This window comes from Balaenoptera musculus, chromosome 4, assembly GCF_009873245.2.
Source record: "Balaenoptera musculus isolate JJ_BM4_2016_0621 chromosome 4, mBalMus1.pri.v3, whole genome shotgun sequence".
NCBI classification, from domain to species: Eukaryota; Metazoa; Chordata; class Mammalia; order Artiodactyla; family Balaenopteridae; genus Balaenoptera; species Balaenoptera musculus.
Genome location: NC_045788.1, coordinates 34909405 through 34924815, shown reverse-complemented (window position 1 = coordinate 34924815; position 15411 = coordinate 34909405). Strand labels below are relative to the sequence as shown.

Genomic DNA, 15411 nt, shown 5'->3' with positions numbered 1-15411 from the left:
CGGAAGGGAAATTTAGCAAAACACCATTTTTACATTCTCTAATTTAAAAAATATGTCTACATTTTCTTTTAAAGGGTAAAAACTAAAACTTTCAATCAATCAGGGAGTTATTTCCTTTGCATGACACCAACCAATACATTTGTGAGAATTTCTCCTTCCTCAATCCCTCCTGCCCTCTCCCCTCACAATAGGACAAAAATGATGATTCTTTCAATAATGTAGGTCCAGTCTAATAAAAGGTCTTAAGGCTATCTCCAGGTAGGTATATTTTCAGGGCATTGTCCGCATCAATGTGGTCCAACTGTCTGAATGTCTAGGTATGTTACAAGCACCAGAAAAATCAAATTAATTGAGATAGATACCCCTGAAATCACTTTGAACACAACAAAAAACCAAGCTAGTATTCTTCCATGAACTGCTCAAATAACCAATACATGCCCTTCCCGGGCAATTCAATCACGGTGCCAGAGTAGACAATCATAGGACCACAGAGCACCCGAAAACTGGCTTTCCTAGGCAACGTGGCTTAAATACAGGCAACATACCCAGCATTTGGCATTTTGTCTCTTGGCAAAGTTTACCACTTCTAGTAATGTACATGGCAAGCCTTCATAACCATGGATCGTTTTATGCTTTAAGTCTTAAGAAAAGAGAGATTTTTTCTTCACCTTGCGGAAAGCATTTCTGGACTCCTTGTAGGTTCGGCTGAGGCTGCTTACAAGATCCATTATGAACCGCCAGGACATTAAATTTTGAAGATCTCTGCATAAAAAAACCCACCACCCAGCAACAGAAAAGATGAGGCTGCAAAGCTTCTAAAGAGTGATATTAAATGTAAACTTTGGGGACATGGGCGCTCGGACATACCTACCTGGCAGAATATTTGGTAAGAATGAGCTTAAGTTTGGTTAAATATTCTGGAGCATAAACAACCACATCTTCCTCATTTGGAATATTAATATTCACAGTTGACATGATTTCATTTGTGAAATTTGACCAGCTGAATGGCTGGAAAAAAGCAGGCACAAAACATTCAGTAATTATGGATTTCTCTTCTTGGTTCCAAGACTCAGTTATGGTTACAGGGTCAGACAGGTTACAGTGTCAGTTGCATCACTATATAATTATCACAATGGTCAGTTTGATATCTGTTTGGGATTTTTCTCTAATTGCTTCAGTCAATTTTTGAATAAAAATTAGATCTGTAGCATAATTATTTAAATAAAAGAATTAAACCAACCATTTAAGAGCAAAAGCAAAGCTTCTAAGTTTAGTGAACATATGCTAGAAATTAGGCTCAGTGTCAAATTCTTGGTCTAACCAATATGAAAGAAAAAGAAAAAGAAAAAGAAATTTAGCTGTAAACATAAAGTTTCCTAGGTTTATGCAAAAATTTAAATGGGTATAAAATGTTTATCTCTTAAAAGTAGATATTAATAAACAATCCATTTGAACACAGTAATACATCTCAGTGGAGCTCGTGTTGTAAATGAAAGCACACTGCTGTCCTAGCAGAGGTATAGTAGATGTATAGATACAACACAGATGGTCCAATGAAGATGAACAAAATGTACTTTAAGCTATCAATATCAGGTCTACAGGCATGCAGTTCTCACACTTCAGAAGCTGGGTTTGGAGTTGCCAGAAGATGGAGTCTTATCTATTATTCTTTAAATGGGAATTGTGGTTATTCAACCACCAATGGATATAAGAAAAAACAGCAGAAGTGGAGATTATGCAGATCTTGCTGAAATGCCACATTTCAATGTTTGAGAATGTTTAAGATTACCAATATCTTAGGCTCTATCATTTTATATATATATGCCTAGAAGTATATAAATACACTGATCACTTGCTAAGTATGAGATGCTATGTGCTTTTCTTGATTTCCTTTGGCAGTTTGGACCATTATTTCAAAACATATTTATTAAACACTTATTATATTAAAAAGCTCTAAGTAACAAATTCCTAACTCAGTAGGTTATGCCTTTAAAAAGTCCTTGTTTTCAGCAATTAGTGCCAAAGAGAATTCCATCACTGAATGTGGTGGTTTGTAGATTTTTCCATGAATGTTGCTTCATTACCTGATTGTGTGCATCAACTAATACATAGAATACATGCATAGCCTTAAAAGAGATGATTAGATACTAGCTAAGGAATTACAACTAAGCAAAAAGATGTCAATTGATGTTTATAAATGGAATCTATAGATTTTTCTGTTTCTTGTGTTCTATTTCTCCATTCTTGCTCTGAACACCTCCATAGATGGCCTTGATGAGAACATGGCAAGTTCTATGAATAAATTATCCTTTTTCAGAGTTAAAAAGAAATCTGGTACTTATATTATTTGACTGTCCAAGTCCAATGGCTATATAATGGTCTTTCAGAAGGATTTTTGCTTTTAATGTTTCCAAACCCTTTTCTATGATAATTTCTAATATTATTACATAGCTGCCTTGAAAGGACTTTTACCTTTGAAATTCACTCTAATTAAATATAAATATAATTATTTCAAATAGTTTTTTTTCAAGTTTTTTCATGAAGTCAAATGGTTGATGTCATCTAAATTCGTTTTGATGTTCAATTTATTTCAATAAATAAAAAAATCATTACATTTTAACAAACTGCATTTTAATATTATAATTTTAGAAATGGCACAATAAGAGAGTACATAAAACTGCTACTTACCTTCCCACTGATCTCTAGTGAAAAGTTATTTTGGATCTGGGCTAATGTCATTTTGTTATAAAGAAGCATTGGATCATTTCGATCTTCAGATTTAGTTGTAGCCTATGGATTTAATTTCTTATCATTATTTTGGATCAAGAACTTTTTAGAAAAATATAACTATATACAAGGGAAAAAGAAATATGGCATAGGTACAACATAATTATATTTAAGTTCTATTCTGTATTTGTGTTATAATTTATTTTGTCCTATCAAGAAGAAAAGAGAAATATAAGAGATTTTAAGTATATTCAGTAACAATTATCAAGATTTGGCTACAGTGTCAAGTATAAAATTTTTTAAAAATCTTTTTATATTTTCATAACTGCCAAACCACATCAGCAATATTTACAGGCCTCTTTCCTTCTATGGCTAAATGGGCAGCTCAGTTGTGTCTGTGGTTATTTCATATGATAATGACTTTCTTGAATATAGTCATTTCCAGTTTATCTCTCAAATACTCTTTCTCTCACCTACCACCATTCAGTGTCCCAGTTAAAATTCAGACAGGAAAAAGAGTAGAAAAAAGCACAATGATTTCTACAAGAATTTAAAGCAAGTAAGACTGAGAAAATTCCTAGTACGTAACACAGGTAGGTGGCAAATTATCTGAAGAGAGTTCTAGCATCTACTTTTGTGACTGTCCGCTCATCTGGCCTAACGAGTTCAGTGTTATCAACAGCATCCAGTATTATTTTTTTCATTGAATCAAAAAAGAAAATTTCAATAGCAACTGCCCAACTAGTGGTTGAAAGGAGTAAAAGCAATTTTAAGTGAAAAGAAACAAAATGTAAAAATGGGAATTATTTCTCAAGTGACAACGGCTCCAATTTCCCCTTTAGGTCACTTATTTATTCATTTAAAAACTATGTTTGTAACATCTGCATGCAATAACGTGCTGGACACTGTTAGAGACACACAGGTGATTCAGGGAGGACTGAGATCCCACTACAATCTCAGAGTGTCAGAGGGGAGAGAAAATGTAGACACAAAGAATTCTGAGGTAAGATACAACTACTACAGAAGCTGAGGCTGATCAAAGGAGAACACGGTCTTGGAAGGTGCCAGAGGTAAAAACCCAGGGTAATAAACTGTTCTCTAAAAATTCTGTTTCCAACACTGAACCACATGTAACCCATCAAGCTGCCATTCATCCAGCTGCAGCTCCAAGCAAAGTTTGGTTCTGATTCTAGACTTTCGGTTTCATGTAGCCCCAGGAAAGCCAAAATTGCCCTCAAAGATCTTCAGTCTTCAAGATTCTGATGGTAAAGTGACAAGCAGACGGGGATTTAGGAGTGCAGGTTGCTGTTTGCAATGTCAGAGAGCTCTGTGGATCCTAGACTGAAACTGACCGTGAGTTCAATCAATAACCTGGATGCTGTTTACAGAGTTCACTCGCTTGAGACTGCAGACCCCGTCAGAGGAACTTCAGACAAGAATGTGCCAACTCAGACTCTAAGGATTGACCTGGAACTAGAGGAAACTCAGGAACACACCCCTTGGGCTTTGCTGATAAACTCCTCCTCTTGGATCTCCCCTGAGCTAATAAGCAGCCTGACAGTCTGAACTCAGTGATATCGTACTGTAGTGTGGCCATGTTCAGAGGCTAATACTTCTTAGCAAAGGGATAGAGACAATTTCTGTGGTCACCTTAAACTTTAAAATAAAATAAAGTAAAATGGTACATATCAAAACTAAAACAGCTTTACTGAATAGCTAGCAATCAAGTGTGTCCTGATCTCAAGGGCATCTCAACAACAGTTTGACTGTAAATAGTTAGGATATTGATGTAATCCACTTATAATAGGTCATTAAGTACATCTAGTTTAATATTTGTCAAATTAAGTATGTCTCCTGGATGTCTGGAACCTGGTTTACTGTAAAATTCCAGTTTTAAAGGTCCTCTTGAAGTTAATGATCCATTACCGAGCTATGCATTTTTATCACTTAGTTAAGGAGATGTACCTTTTACCCTTAAAATACGATAGAGAAGAGAAAGAAATAAAAAGTGGTTGACATTGTTCAGTGTATCAGAGAAAATGTGTTTTACATTGGCAATTTCTTTTTCCAATTCCATAACTTTATTCATTTCCGAAGAAAGCTGTTTTTCATTGACAGGCAGTCCCTTTTCCTGACGAATCAATTTGGCCACAGAAATCATAAAATCCACATATGCTGTACAAGCCTGCAAGAAATAAATGACAGTACATTGCTGAAGAACCTTCTAAATATTCATCACGGCGCTTTAACTTAAAACTTATTTTCAATTCAGTATTAATTTTTGGTGACAGATAAAGCACAACAAAATAGAAATCCATTCCTGAATCCTAAAAGAAATGACCTGTACAGATTCTCAGAAAGTCAATGTGTCTTTGAATTATAGCAGAACAATAAAGGATCACTCTGAAAGTACTAAGTAACTTATAACCATTTGGTTACAGAGATTTTATAACTTTCAACTTTTAATCAAACTAAATTGCTTTAATAAGAATGGAGATGCAAAACATTTGGTAAGCAATAACCTAGTATTTTTTTCTTAAATAATAATAAATTATTTTGCCAAATTTCCTTTTATCAGGTTTTCTCTGCACACATATATATATTTTTTCAACTATCCATGAAGAGATGGCCACAAACATATTACATTATCAGGACATCTTTTATTTGTCTTCTCTGGCCAAGCAGTTTTTTTTTTTTTTTTTTTAAATGAGAATGTGTTCTCATGAGCTCCTCCAACACAAATCTGTGGGTTTTAGTTAATTCCAAAGCTGGCTGTCATTACTGTGAAATTTCTAAGATACCATAGATTTGAATATCAGCTTTCTTCTAAGAACTCAAATTCTTTCCATTTTATCTTCACACACATTTTAACTTCATGAAGATAAGCTATAAACTAGTTTTATTATTGACCTTTTATAGAATATATAAATACCTTATTCAAGTTCAGAGTGGCACTGAACCCAGGAAATTTAATACCACTTTCATAACATTGCTATTTAGCTATTATTTTCTATCAGCAGTTAAAATAAATTATGATCCCACCACATTCAAATTTATTCAAAACTCAAGTCCCAGCACCAGTTTGGCGACACGCAGATGACCACAATTAGGAAAGCCATACCACACAAGTTTGGAATCAGTGGGTAGTTCTATGCTTCAAAGACTTGTCCACACAGGGTAAATATGAAGGAAAGCTGTAGAGTGCTTAACAATTCCACACTTTCAAGGGGCTTTTACAACCTACTAATTGATTATCAGTGAAAGGGGTACCCTTCTAGTCACTGTGAGTGCAAAGGCACATCTAAATTCACAGTGACTGGGCTTCCCTGGTGGCGCAGTGGTTGAGAATCTGCCTGCCAATGCAGGGGACACGGGTTCGAGCCCTGGTCTGGGAAGATCCCACATGCCGCGGAGCAGCTGGGCCCGTGAGCCACAACTACTGAGCCTGCGCGTCTGGAGCCTGTGCTCCGCAACAAGAGAGGCCGCGATAGTGAGAGGCCCGCGCACCGCGATGAAGAGTGGCCCCCGCTTGCCGCAACTAGAGAAAGCCCTCGCACAGAAACGAAGACCCAACACAGCCATAAAAATAAAATAAATTCACAGTGACTCATTAAGAGGATCAAACATAAAACTTATGGGGCAATGAAAATATTTTATCAAGCAAGAACCTAAGCAAAATGTACAAAGTCATCATTAATTTCAAATTCAAGAGGACATCTTTAGATACTGGCATTCCATGACCTTTACTAAATGCTAAGTAAACAATTTCCCAGGGAGAGGGCTCTCTCTTTCAAGGATATGGAGCGATTGTGAGGCTGTCTGGCTGGCATCTCTATCCCTGGATCTGCTACTCAATAGAACAAACTACTTTTCAGCCATGTGTCTGTATTAAAAACCAAATCACTAAGGTAACAGGGATAAAAGGATGTTTTTATGTATATTCTTGCTAACTCCATTCTTTGCCTATTAAAAAGTTATCAGAATTCTTGTTTCACTTTGAAGAAAACAAATATGTCTGAGTTCATACCTCATGGGACCAACTATTCCAAAGTACAAGCATGCAGTGTTTTGAATTAACAGCATTTCAAATCATATACATTCATCTGCATTCAGCAGGGAATTACTACTGCCTACGAAGGAAATGGTAATTTAAATTTTCCAGTATCAATCTACTGAGATATTTTTTTTTACTCTATGGGATGCTTTTTCATTAATGAGGTGAGAAAACAATAATGAGTGTTCTCCTCCATTTTGTTGACTCTGCAAACTGGTTTTACTCCAGTATCTTTATCCTTACAGATCTATTTAAAGACTATAGAATTTGGCACGCAGAAGAACTTTGGAAAATGCTTCTAGTCTTCTGAGCTGGTAAAGTTTCCCAGAAAACTGGAAGCATATTATACCATGAATTTCTGAGATGCTTGAATATTTAATACACTTACATGGAATACACTACTTCCTTTAATGAGCTCCACTACCTGGCAACCTATTACAATGTGACTGATGAAAACACGTCTTAGTATCTTGATTATCTTTCCTGGCTTCCAAATTTATCTAGTAGCTGTCAGAACCCAGGCTTACTGCTGCTGTTAAATCCTTTCTACAAGATATGATTCTACCTTAAGGTACTGATTTTCTTCCTTGAGATACTTCTAGATTTGTAAAATGCCAAATGATAGCAATTGTCATAATTTGGGGAGAAAGTAATCAACACATATTTTAACATTTAAAAAGTACATTGGCCAGGATATTTTTAAAATCAGATGTCAATTTTTCTTTTCTGTCACTAAGAGAGCAACTAGTTATTACGACAAGGGTCAGAGGCAGCTACCTTTTTCGACAGTCATAAGGTAGCCTAGTTGAAGCTTTGATACAGTGAATCCTTTATGCGATAAAACAAAAACAAAAACAAAAACAAATGAAAAAACCCCCAAAACCTAAATGTCTATGTAGTCCTTGCTTTAAAAATAAAAAGGAAGGAAGGAACAACTGTAAATCCTAATGCTTATAATAGCAGGTTCAAAGATGCTAATTGGTTTTAAACGGTTGGGTAAAATCCCTAATTGCAGTTTTGTGAGCTTTTAAATTACACACTATTGGTGAGATGATATTTACCAATACCCAACACCATGAATTGTTACTCTAATTAGGACTATCTTCATATTTCAGGACCAGGCAATAATATTTATATATTGGCTCTGTTCAGAAATCGGACTTCTCCTGCTTAGAAAAAAGCTGATATTTGTTAGAGTTGCCAAAGAGCAAGAGAGCGATGCCATTCCACTATTGTCCTTCACACTTGGTATCTTTGTTAATAAGTAACAGCAAGTCCCAGGGAGGAACAGATAGCTCTCTGGACCGGTTGGCTGATATTTGTGCACCTTGGTGTGCCAACAACTATGGACCAGGGGTTTCACTTTGAAAGATTCTGTTCCGGGACACCTAGCTCTTACCAATTTTCTGCGCTTCCCTTTCCAAGACATAATGTGGAGCGTGAGGTGACTGAAAAGTCACAGAACTGTCTTATTCCTAAGCCACTGATGCGGGTGGTGTTATTTAATAGTGTTACACAGAAAAGTTTCCTGAGGGAACACACAGGGGCCCCCAGCAGGAGAGAGATGTTTCCTCTCAGAAGGCTTGGAATTTTTTGCCACTTGAAGCAGCATGTCAGGGATCATGCAGCTGCCAGAACACAGAGGCTTACTCCCCAAAGATGGGCACAGACAGAGAGAATCACGCAGCCATTCCTGGGGACAGGAAGTGAGAAACAGCCCCCCAATCCTAGCAGGGCTCTGGAGCAGGAGAAACACAGGATACAAGAGGATCCACTATGGACCAGCATGGAGACTGTTGGGGGCTTTCATCAAGTTATTAATGAGAGAGCCTGCAGATACATATGAGAGAACTTATTGGGTAACTTCTAAGGTTTGTTGCATATGTTTGGGAAGGTGCATGTAGTTCTTTTTACAAACTGAGTTCAGTTGATCTAAAAAATTTCTTTTGTCATATCCAGGAAGTCCCAAGTTCAAAAGCTCCTTTATGTTTTTTTTGTGGACTGGGTGAAACCTCCTGTCTATTAGTCACCTGGTGCCCAGAAAGTACAAAATGAGGTCAGCCGTTTCCTTTGCAGGATCCGTTTTATCAAGTCAACCAAGCAGCAGTCACAGCAATCTTTTTAAAAACCAAATCAAATCACGTCTAAATTATCCACCGACCGCTACCCCCAGTCATTCACCTTGTATCATATCATCCAGTTTTATTTCTTTTATAACACTATCTCCATTTATCTTATTTAATTTATTTACTTGTTTCTTTATCATCTATCTTCTCCGATTAGAACATGAGTTCCATGTGAATAAGGACCATTTCTGCCTTGTTTCCTTGGTATCCTTACTGCCTAGAAAAGCATCTATCACATAGTAGAAGCTCAATAAAAATAAAGTTAAATTGTAAGTATATTGAGTAAGTTTCCCTCACCTCCTATGTCATCAGGCTTCTAATGGCAGTCCAAGTCCGGAGCAGTTTCTCTGAGCTTGTATTTTGGGTAAGTGGGCAAACAAAATCCTCTCTAGGTTTACCCTCAGTTCCAATACCTGCTCATCTAAAGGACTGCAAAACTCAGCTTGTGCTCTTTCCAGAGCAGGTACAGCTTAGAGAATTTCCCTGGACTGTGTTTTATTTAGTACACAGGCCCCAGATCACCTCTTTTTGGCTTCTAACCATCCTGGCCATATTCCAAGTCCTCTATCTTCATCCCTGAAATATTTCCTTTTTTTTTAAATGAACATCAAATTTTTCTAAGTGCTCTAAATTTCTTCATGACTCTGGCCTCCTCCTCCACCCTTGCCAGGCCCCATAGCATTATACTATATAGCTTCTAATCTCCAACTCCTTTGTTACCTCCTAGGGCTCTCATTTGCTAGATCAGTGGTTTTCTCACTTTTCTTTTAGCCCTGAAATGCTCTGTTCAAATAATGTTTTGTTAATGTATAAATAAGTAAAATGAATCTTGAAGAATGTAAACATGAAGGTGTGGCTACAGAGAGCACTGTCATTGGCACACACAAAGTGGTCCTTAGGTTCAGAAACCACTACCCTGGCTAATTCTACCTTTTCAGACACACACAGAACATAAACATATCTATAATCCAATTATGCTCAAATATTTTGGGTACCTAACCTGCAGATTCGTTATGAAGGAGGACAAGGCAGCAATCAGCCTTGAAAAGCTAAAGAGGTAGAGAAAGGGAAACTTTGAGACCAATTCCAATTCATCCCAATAGAGTTCAGAGACTCTTCTGGAGGTGGTGATTTTTCAAGAAAATTAAGGTTGTCATTCCTTTCAGTGAATCAGTAAGCAAGAGCTTTCTCACATGAAGTAGTTGGTTGGTTCCATTTTAAAATTCCATGAATGGGATGATTATTTTTTATGGGCAATATGTATCTTTCATATTGTTTTCCTAGCATAGAAATGTATACTCTTGTATGGGATAGAACTGTTTCAAATCTCACTACTTCTGTCCTTTGAGGTAGCAATGTGTCATTAAGTGATCTCTTCAGATAATCAGAATACCTCAGAAATAAGGTTCTATCTCTTTAACAAGAGACATCCAGCATGAGTGGCTCCTTGATGAACCCATTTTGAGAACAGTTTCTTCTGCCACGACATTTAGGAAGTTCTATTTATTTCCTGGGAAAGGACACTTTACACAACAAGGTGCCACACAGATAAATCCCAATTTTTAAAATAAATGTATGTATTTGTTCAGTATTTATACAGATGGCTATGTGGCCTTCTGACTAATATTTGGCCTATAGAACACTGTGTTATTTTTTTTTAACATCTTTATTGGAGTATAATTGCTTTACAATGGTGTGTTAGTTTCTGCTGTGTAACAAAGTGAATCAGCTATACACACACATATATCCCCATATCCCCTCCCTCTTGCGTCTCCCTCCCACCCTCCCTATCCCACCCCTCTGGGTGGTCACAAAGCACTGAGCTGATCTCCCTGTGCTATGTGGCTGCTTCCCACTAGCTATCTATTTTACATTTGGTAGGAACACTGTGTTATTAAATTTACATTATAAACTCCTGGAAAAAGAGTGTTTATGTAGTCTTGTTTGGCACCTTGTGTCATCCACATGAGCTGGCTTAATTCATAATTTTAAATGAGATTTGCTCTCCAGGTTTTTCTGTAGAAATAGCACCATCTAGAAGGAAAGATAGATTGGGAACCAGGAGACAGGATCATGATGAGGGGGGCTATAGTAGCTACAGAACCCTCTATTCTCTTTCCTCTTGGTGGAACTATCGATCAAGGGGTCTCCCCTCCTGAGCTGTAGAGATGGGTTGGCAGTACCAACTACCTAATCAGAGAGCCCAGTTCCCTGGACACAGTGATTGGTCAAGAGAAGGGCAGGTGGCTCAAGCAGGAACAATCAGAGCCCTTTCCTCAGAAACTGATAGGAATAAGAGAGACAGAGTTTCTTTTTTCTGGATTCTAAGGCAGCCAGGGATCATCTCTGAAGCTACAACGGAGAAAGCCTGCTAGAGAAGGACTCCAACACAGAAGAAAGTAGCACCTTGAGAACAGGAAAAGAGGTAAGATGGTTCAGTTGAACCCCTGGAACCAACCATGCCTGATTCATCCCTAGAACTTTACATTTAGGTGTGACAAACAGAAAACATTTTTTTTTACAGAATTTAAGTTAGAGTAGGTTTCTATTGCTTACAATTAATGTTCCTGACACGTGGATCTTCTAATCCATGACTTAAGCAAATCATTTTACTTATTTGGGTCTCTGTTTTCTCATTTGTAAAATGAGGGGTTGAACTAAATTCTCTAATGTCCCATTTAGCTCTTAAAGTCTGTGCATAAGTAACCTTAACTAGTAAGAAAACATACCATTCTGCCATGTAAAAAATATAAGAATATATATCTTTGAGTTTCTGTTGCCTTAAGGCCTGTTCTCTCTTTAGGAAGGAAAGTACAGAAAACAAAAAGGAATTGAGGTATTTAAGTTTAGAACAATAACCAGAGGAATACAATATGCATTTTTCAAAATATAATCTAATCTAAAATTTAAAAAAAAAAACAGTCACAGGTTAAACAAAATGCTTCCATATGACCCAAGCCCATGAAAGACAGCTCTAGATTATGACATTTTCTTGATTATGAGATAGCGTTGAATATAAAATGCACAAATACACTATCATCTTAACAACAGGATCCTTTCCAAAAGAAAAAACACAAAAAAGAAACTTTACCACATTAAATGTATACACTAACTGCTGGGTATACTTTAATATCAGGAATGTTAAAATACAAAAAAAAAAGTACACCTTTTTAGGATTGGACAAATTTGCTATGTTTTTAGGACAAAATCCTAAATTTGAAAAACATCCTAGTTGATGACAATGAAAATGTAGTATAATGAGCCAGAATTCTTCAATCACCCTCAACTCTGCAATAGGAAGCAGCTAGACAGCTCATAAAGCCAATAGCTGCAACCCACACAATACCTGTAATGAACTCAAATATCCCACATCCATTTGACTGTCTGTGCTATTAACTGTGGACTTTTACAATATATCTTTTTCTTCATTTCAATGTTGTGTAGCCACTCAAAAAGATACTTTACAATGAATTTATTCCATGCTATTTTGAACTTAATAATGAGGCAAAATGCACACTCAGTATAAACATATAAAGCTAATAATTTTAATTAAGAAGTAATTTCAGCCACACCACCATTGTGACCCATTAGAATAATCAAAGGTAAACTTAACTTACTTCTGAGCTACAAAATAATGAGGAAAACATTTATGGAACCAACACCTTCCCCAAATACCTAATAATATATTACACTGCTAAGTTTATCATCTATGGTTCCTTTATATCAAGAAGCAAAAGCACATCAACACCAGCCTGAGGGAGGCAAGGCTGTGAGGCAAAGAGAAGCAGTTCTGTTGGGTATGATGAATGTTAGAATCAGAAGGTGACTGCAAAGGTTTGTCTGAACCCAATGCCCCTATCTGGGTAGTCCTCGGAAAGTCAAATCAGAAGGCTCTAGAAGAGTGCTGCAGTGTATGATGTGTCTGATACTGGACCATTCCTGGTCTTCACTGGCACTGACCTAGACCATGATTAATCTGTTCATTTTTTAAATGATCAAATTTATAGAGAAAATAAAACATTTAAAATTGACTTTTCAAAATGGGTCACGTGACTTAAGTACTAAGATCAAGACACGAACAAGGAATTTCAAGTTTCTTTGTTTCTTAGTTTAGAATATTCATTCAGTCAAAGGAAGCTCACTATCACATGTGATTTTCAGTATCTGCCTGAGTGAAGGACATAGAGGGTTAAGTTTAAATTCTGTAGTTTTTTATTTTGTTGGATTTTTGTTTTTGTTTTTACCTCTTTATATATTCCAGTGCATTCATAGTAGTCTCTGGAAGGCAGGCCAAGTCGAGGTTGGTCAATCTATACAAAAATATGCGAAGAAGAAAATAAAGTATTCAGTTGATATAGAACAGTTGGACAAATTACAAGCACGCCTATCTATGTATGAGCAAGATCCTAGTGTTCTTCTAGCAAATGTAAAATCGATAGCTAGTGGGAAGCAGCCGCATAGCACAGGGAGATCAGCTGGTGCTTTGTGACCACCTGGGGTGGGGGATAGGGAGGGTGGGAGGGAGGGAGACGCAAGAGGGAGGGGATATGGGGATATATGTATACATATAGCTGATTCACTTTGTTATAAAGCAGAAACTAACACACCATTGTAAAGCAATTATACTCCAATAAAGATGTTTAAAAAAAAATAAAGATCCTAGTGTTCTTGTTCTTTATAAGGGTAACAAGCAGACACTGAGTGAATACATAGTTAGGAAATGGTTTCCACACTACTGCTTCCAAGTGTTAAACTGATGGGTAGCTAGATAATCTGGAAGTCTGTGCTGCAGATATCTGAGAAAAACCAAAGAAATCTTGAACAAAAAAAAAAAGCACACAGGGAAGGATTTTTAATGCATAATAAAGGGGGTGGTGAACAAATACATGTTAGAATCTAGGACTAGGGAGCATTATACTTTTACAGGACATTTTGGCTTCCTGAGATTCTAATATGCTCCCCTGAGGGACATTCTCTTCTACCCCCACCCTTAATTGGGACAGAAAAAAAAAAAAAAAAGGTGGAAAACCTCTATGGTAACTCAAGAAATTCTAAGCTAGCAGAAATCTTGCCGGAGATTTTTTTGAGATCCTCTACCCTAAGGGGATAGAGGAGATTCCTCCTCGGTTCTCGCCAAAGCTGTCCTGCTCAGGACGTCAGCAGACCCAGCTGCCAGCTGAGTGTGAGAAAGAGGCAACTCATCTCGGTTCTAGTATGCCCAGTCCACCTTGGATACCTAGCAAAAGCTTCTGGACGTACTCGCGGCTTGGGGAGAGTCCCTCTTACGCGCCGCACGGTAAGATGGGTAAGATAAACTAGAGCGTTTATGGGTGAGAGTGAGAATCCTAGCAGCTGTAAAGAGCCAGGCCAATACAAAAGAAACAGAACCCAGAGGACTGGTAAGGAAAGAGCCAGAAGGCATCCCCACGGGCAGAGCCCTACTCCTTCTCCAACCTCCTGACCCTCTTTAGGAAACCCCCTCATGGCGATCATGCAGGATACTGGCATTTGAGAGCCAAAGGAGAGAACGCAGGAAGAAAGGGGTCCACTGTAGGCAAGAGTTGGGTTCAATCTCTTTCATGATTTTAATACAAATGAGCATAAAGATTTATGCAACAGTGACATAATTATGCTTCTGTGACCTGCAACTTTTGGTTAGTTTCTTTTACAGGAGACTAAATAAAAGCTCCCTAAATGTTTCACTCTATTCCGAACAAACTCGTTAAGTAAATCCTAGGTAAACCTAAATGAATGGCTTACGCTTTAAAAAAATCAAATAAAGCCATTTAAAAAGAATGGGATTCTGTTTACCTTAATTGAGAAAAAAGTACAGACTTTCTTTAGCAAGGACCAAAATTGTGTTAAAAATCCCATTTCTATGATCTTTTTGGAATCAATTAGGCATTTCTGATTTCTGACCTGTATTACTTATATAAACCAGACCATGTTCCTTTCATGAACATACAGAGAAATCAGGTGCTTTTTCTAAACAGGAGAGACCCGAAGTCGTTCCTTTCTTATCATTTGTTTTTATAAAGGGAGAGGTATCTAAAACAAAGGTAGCAGGAAGGAGAGTTGAATGTCTAAAACACAGCATCAAGAAAACACTTTCAAAATTGGGAATCCAGGCATCTGTCCTTGAACTTATTACCACCTTGCTCATGCAATTCAAATGAGAATATGCATTATTTCTAAATATCAATAACAACAATGCGTGTGGAAGTTTTACTGCAACTTAAAGTAACTTTGGCTGTCGGCCACACAAACTTACATGAATTACATGGTTCGTAGAGTTTTTATCATCAGTGCCAACAAAAAAATTAATAATGACTTTTTTCCCATATTTAGAATTCAGCTGTGCAATAGATTTCTCAGCTGTCCAAGAACCTAAAGCAATGAAAGGTGAAGTATATCATTAGATGCTTTAGTGCATTAATATGATACTATAATAATAACAGATTTTATATGGAAATAATTTTTTTTAAAAGAAGGAAAATTGCCTTA

General features: G+C 37.0%; 1 protein-coding gene across 5 annotated transcripts in view; it reads right to left on the bottom strand.

Moving 5' to 3' along the window:
* The window catches only part of MME (membrane metalloendopeptidase), a 91186-nt gene that overhangs the window by 41223 nt on the left and 34552 nt on the right, over positions 1-15411 (bottom strand). For all 5 annotated transcript variants that reach the window (XM_036851267.1, XM_036851270.1, XM_036851269.1 and 2 more), the window contains exons 7-12: positions 15179-15294; positions 13152-13217; positions 4778-4912; positions 2689-2790; positions 872-1008; positions 669-762 (exon numbers count right to left, since the gene is read on the bottom strand). In XM_036851267.1, the coding sequence (XP_036707162.1) occupies positions 669-762; positions 872-1008; positions 2689-2790; positions 4778-4912; positions 13152-13217; positions 15179-15294 (650 nt within the window). The remainder of the gene's footprint in view (positions 1-668; positions 763-871; positions 1009-2688; positions 2791-4777; positions 4913-13151; positions 13218-15178; positions 15295-15411) is intronic.